The sequence below is a fragment of the Limulus polyphemus genome, unplaced genomic scaffold (genome assembly GCF_000517525.1).
Source record: "Limulus polyphemus unplaced genomic scaffold, Limulus_polyphemus-2.1.2 Scaffold1425, whole genome shotgun sequence".
NCBI lineage: Eukaryota > Metazoa > Arthropoda > Merostomata > Xiphosura > Limulidae > Limulus > Limulus polyphemus.
Genome location: NW_013667035.1, coordinates 193,404 through 199,061, shown reverse-complemented (window position 1 = coordinate 199,061; position 5,658 = coordinate 193,404). Strand labels below are relative to the sequence as shown.

The 5,658-nt window shown below is 34.6% G+C and overlaps 2 protein-coding genes across 2 annotated transcripts in view; one reads left to right on the top strand and one right to left on the bottom strand.

The window, feature by feature from the left end:
- Positions 1-128: 128 nt before the first annotated feature.
- Positions 129-5,658, top strand: part of LOC106463500 (active breakpoint cluster region-related protein-like) — an 82,024-nt gene continuing 76,494 nt past the window's right edge. Inside the window, exon 1 of the mRNA XM_013923541.2 lies at positions 129-2,267. Coding sequence (XP_013778995.1) covers positions 509-2,267 — 1,759 coding nt within the window. The 5' untranslated portion in view covers positions 129-508. The remainder of the gene's footprint in view (positions 2,268-5,658) is intronic.
- LOC111086782 lies at positions 3,833-5,223 on the bottom strand. The gene is made up of 2 exons (XM_022391023.1): positions 4,988-5,223; positions 3,833-4,562 (listed from the first exon to the last, which is right to left on the bottom strand). Exons 1-2 carry the CDS (start codon positions 4,999-5,001, stop codon positions 4,178-4,180), a joined length of 399 nt encoding a protein of 132 aa, XP_022246731.1. The 5' UTR covers positions 5,002-5,223; the 3' UTR covers positions 3,833-4,177.

Genomic DNA, 5,658 nt, shown 5'->3' with positions numbered 1-5,658 from the left:
TTTTTTTTTTAAAAAAAAAATTTTTCTTTAAAATAAGGGTGCGTCTTATACACTTGTGCGTCTTATATTCCGAAAAATACGGTATTGGACAATTAATTGCTAGCTCAGCATTGTGACGTAAACTTTAAATAGCGTCATTTAGACAGCTTATATAGCTGGGTGCTGTAAAGAAAAAAGTTGTTGGATAGTTGGTGAAGGCTTTGAGTAGGAATGGTATGATGATGTGAGCGTATCAGTTTAATAGAATTTTGTGAACATTTGGCTTTTAAATTACTCATAAAAGTGGAACTGTGCTATATATGATTAACTTCTGGCATATCGCTACAATTAGTACAAGTCAAATGATAATACTCATCAAGAAACTTGTGATATGTTATTGTTAGATTATCTGTAGATACAATAGTATTATTTTTAATATGCTTTGCGTACAACTACAACTTGCAAGACTAACTTGAGTTGTACTTGTACCTTGTATTTAAGCTAAGGAACAGACACTAAGTTCTCCAATATGAGTGTGACCAATGACTTCCAAACAACTTGGGCTCAGCGATTTCCTGACTGTGAGTTACCTCAAGCTTGGGTAGAAGATGTTCGTGCAAATTTAATCAAACATAGGGAAAGAATTTTATTTCTTAAAGACGAGGTAGAAAAGGAAGAATTTTATGTGGAATATTTAGAAAAGCTTTTGGTAGACGCTGAAAAAGTAAAGCACTTAGTAAGAGATGTCCAGGGCCTTACTACTTCAACTTCAAGTACTTATTCTACTATTGGTGCTGCTAGTTCCACACCTGATGCCAGGCCTAGTGAAAGTGAATCAGATTTAACTGAAGCAGTCCGTGCCCAAAATATTAGTCATATAGATAGCATTTCTACAACTGAGATTAATGAAAATATTACAAAAAATGTTTTTCGAAATGTTCGTAAGAGTGAACTTCTATCAAATGATACTGATACTAAGTTGCACACTCAGTCAGAACAGAGTTCAATAAAATCTGAGCTGACTGTTGGTGAAGGCAAAGAAGTGTCATCGAAAACAGAACATGTCACCACAGAACCATCCTTGCAGAGGAGCTCCTATATAACAGTTATAGAAGTTGGTTGTAACTCCAGTGAACAGAAGGCATTTCTAACAACTTCAATCACAAAATCAACAGAAATGACACCAACAGTTTTTCCAGAGGCACAAAGAAGGGTAAGTGTTCTTTCAAACCCATCTGAATCTTCAGATAATCAAGTTGAGATATTTTCTCAGAAGAAGAAAAAACCTCCAACACCACCACCAAAAAAGCCAAGGCAGTCTCTTTATGCCATAACCCCTACTTATAACCCTCCAATGGAAAAATTTGATGCAACTTTTGTAAATGTTGGTAATGCAAGTAACTTTGAAAATATAGAGAATAAACCAGTCTTAGTTGTAGGTGGTACTGAAAATATGGCAAATTCAGTAGAAAATGACTTGACTCAAAAGTATGCAACATTTGAAAGAAGTTTCAGTGCTTCTTCAGAAAAGGATGAACTTGAAGATAATATTCACACTGCAACAGTTTGCACTTTCTCTACTTTCAGGCCCAGTGTCTCTAGTGTTAATGACATATGTGAAACAGATTTAAATCTGAAAAGCCATTCCTCTGGAACTACGAGTTCACATAGCAGTAGTAGTTCTTACTATTTGACACAACAAGTGCAAGCTACTGCATCAACTGTTGAATCATCAATTAATGTTGGTATGAACAATCATGTGCAAGAGAATGAAGAAAACACCTACAGTGAAGAGGCTCTTTATGACACTGTTGCTGTAGATGAGGATCTGGAGCTACAAAACTCTGTTTTTCAACAAGATGAAAATTCACTTCAAATAGAAACCAACATGTCTTTTGAGGAGGAGGATGAAGACGAAGATTATGTTGTGTTTTCTGAATGCACAGCACTTGAATACAGAGATAATCGAGGAGAATATTGTAACCAATCTACACATGCAACTGTAACCGAGAGCCAAGAGCTACAGGAGCAGAATGGTTGTGGTAGTCCCAGTTTCTCAACATATGTTAATATTGATTATTTCCTGAAAAATAATGTAGATGGAAATCCAAGTATTTTTCAAGAAGAGGTTCTCATGGTAGATTCTGATGATGATGGTCTCCACATACATTCTTTGCCCAGTGACCAGGAATTGGATAATGACCTCTCCTGTAGTGGAGGTGAAGCGAGACCAACTGAAGCAGTAAGAGCAACAGCAGTAACAGAAGATATTTTTGAAGTGGACTCAGGTATGGATATATAAATGGGTTGATTTGAACTTTAAAATTAGTACACATTTACTAATCTATGCTGTTTTATACAGAAGGTATTTTTCTTCATTTACTGAGTGTATAGTTGAGATGCAAATAACTTATTTTTTATTCTATAGCAAAAAATTTCTTGATGACAGGAAGCCATTTCACCCATCAAGATCACTCATTAATGCAAAAACAAGCAAGTGCAATATCAATTCCAAGTAAATACTACTCTTTAGTAACTTATGATAACCCAAATGTGTTATTTTTCTTCTTAGTGTAATTATCTGTCATTAGCTAAATATTTGCCCAACTAACCAATTGATACAAGTTATTATATACTTCCTCAACATTTTCAATACAGCTAGAAATACCAAAGATTTTAATGTCATAAGAAAACTTTATTAATTTACTTATTTTTCCACTATAAGTATCATTAATGTAACTTAGAAAGAGCAATGGCCTAAGCACTGACCCCTGAGTTACTCCACTAATTAGGTTAGTAAATTATATTAATAACAAGCTTTAGCTTTGTCCTATCTAACCACCCTATAAAGTATAATGTAATTAACTAGTCTTTTTCCCAAGCCCTACAAATGTAATTTTCTTAGCTAATCTTTTGTGTTCTACCTTACCAAAAGTTTTTCCATCCAAATAACAAGCAAATACTTGAAAAAAGAAAAAAAAAGATGATATATTAGAAAAGCAAGATTTCCCATTAGTGAATCCATATTGGCTAACTTGGCTTTAATTTATATCATATTTCACTCTCTGTTGATCTGTCAAAAATGAAAAACTTGCATATCTGATCTTTGACCTCCTATAAAACCATGTGGAAAACCTTGACTGGTCTTATGCTTAATTTGTTTTTATTCTTTTTTAATATTTTTACTTCAAATTACCACCAAGGGATTAATACATGTATTTCAAGTCAATTCCAATGTTTACCATAGAATGCCTAGGGTTAGGAATACTGCATATTTCCTATATCTCCTCTTGTAAAACCAAAACAGAACATTTAAAAACTTAGCTATTTTATAGTCTTTAATGCAAACCTTGTCATAAGAATTCTTTTAGAACCCAAACCCCATTCTAATATTTTGCTTACCTTCATATTGAGGATTCCCCATTTGTTGTTGTTCTTTTTCTTTTTGTTCCACCAGCCTACAGCAAAATGGGTGCGAGTATTACAATCAAACCTGTGCAATATTACTAAAGATATCATTGTGCATCACGTGAATGCTTTTTAAGTTATTTCTCAGGGCTCACGCTTAACTTTTTTTTTTAGGAGCCACCTGTGACTCCCCAAACATGCATTTTTAAGGGCAAACCCTATAGTTCATTGTAAAATGTATTATATAGCAGAGGTTACCAGAAATATCACAGAATTAATTAGCAGATGTTATGTAAATTGAAAGAAAACTAAAGATATCAACTTGTGAACTTGTATTTCATGAAAAAATAAACACAAGTCAAACCATTTCATTTTTTTCAGACCACTTTAAATGATTTTGATTTCATATATGATCTTTAATTTCTCTTGAAAGCATGGTATAACATTAACTTTTTGTTACCCTGTTCATCACTCTCAGTGTAATCTATTCTTGTTCCCATATAACCTGTTACCATCTAGCTGACACATTTGTCAATAAAAGGACAAACATTTTTGATGAAGAGATGGAAAAATCATACAATTTACATCACCACTAACTTTATAGCAATCAGTTTTTCATATTCTGAAACAACTATTAATTAGTCATTCATGAATTTGAATTTGTAATAAGCAAAATCCTCAAATTAGCAACATATGGAAAACATGCAATTAGCTTTAAAATGACTTAGGTGGTGATGAGTTATGTAATATTAGTGTTCTTTCCTAATCAAAATATATAATGAAAGGAAAGCTAGAATGCATCAGTGTCAGTATTCCATGATGTCCCAACATCCATTTCTTGGATTCTTCTTTTATCTCTTTCTTCATCACTCTCTTGTACCTTCTTCTCAGCATTAGGTCTTGTGTGAAGTGATCCTGATTTCCAAAGATGGATATCTGTTATGGGATCAAAGTCACTTATTAAAGGTAAGTGGAACTTGACCAGAAGTTGATCAGTGATCCTGTCAGCTGCCAAACAAGATCTGATATTGGTCTTGATAATTTTCATCTTGCTGAATCCTCTCTCTACCTCAGCAGAGCTGGCCGGGATGGAAATCACTAGGTCACAGGTGTTGAGTAGCTCCTCCTTAACCCCAAGTATGATAGCAGCCCTTGGCTGGCCTTTTTTGCTATGTCTGGTGAAATTAAGTAACAAAATAGATGTGGAAAACATATCAGAGAAATGCTAATGTGAATTGCATTATTATTCTTTTTTTTTAAGTCATTATTTTGTGGTCATTTAAAATTATTATTTCATATTATAAAACATTTTACTGATAATTGGGTTGGAAATTGGAATTGGGGCAATTTTTTTGCATAATCAAGTGACAATCGGGATTGGTAGAATTAGTCAAATTTTCCGATCATGGAAAACCAATTGCCAGGAAATTAAAAATAACACCACCAAGACTACTTTATTCAAAATAACAGTCTTCTTCTGATTTGTAAGTATGCTTACAATTATGACCCTCTATTTTTTCTTTTGATACAAAACATGAAACATTATTCACCACATGATAAAATGCCATCAGTTAAAACAATCTGTTTCTCATTTACTTACATAAGTTGATACATTGAATGAGAGAAAGGTTAAAAACCAATGCTCTGCACATCACGAAGCATACCCATTTCTTTATGCACCATATGTCGGCAAACTGTCGATAACAGCATCCTATGCACTTGCCAAAGATCTACGGGGACTTTAGTCAGGAAGTACTTGGGATGATACGCTATGTGGTTCTCCGTTAGTACTGCACTGTGTATTAGCTCATTGTTTAGGGAGGTTGCCGAAGAGCGAATGACAACAGAGCAATTGGAAATATGGAATGTCCCATTATTTTCCAGTAGGAGGTTTTGTTAATTGTGTAAATTGCACATGTCAGTGTCAGAGATGTCAATATAAGTTGAATGTGGTAAACAGGTCCTTTCCTAACATTCTGCTGACTGCCTCCATCTGATTCGTTAGCCCCCCTGCAGATCAATACCTCCACCGACTATCTGTCGCCACACCATGTTTAAACAGAAGATCCCTGCTCAAACTTCTTCATCCATCGCCGTTCCACCAGCGAAGACTAGGACTCAACCAAGATAGAACCACGCCCAGCCAACTAGAATCCTTCAACCACCCCTATCTAAGAAAACATTCCTGCTCCACTAGACAACCAATGACAATGACTTCCATGCTTATCACTCCCTTCTACTTCATACTGCCTCAATACCACTCTAGTTTAA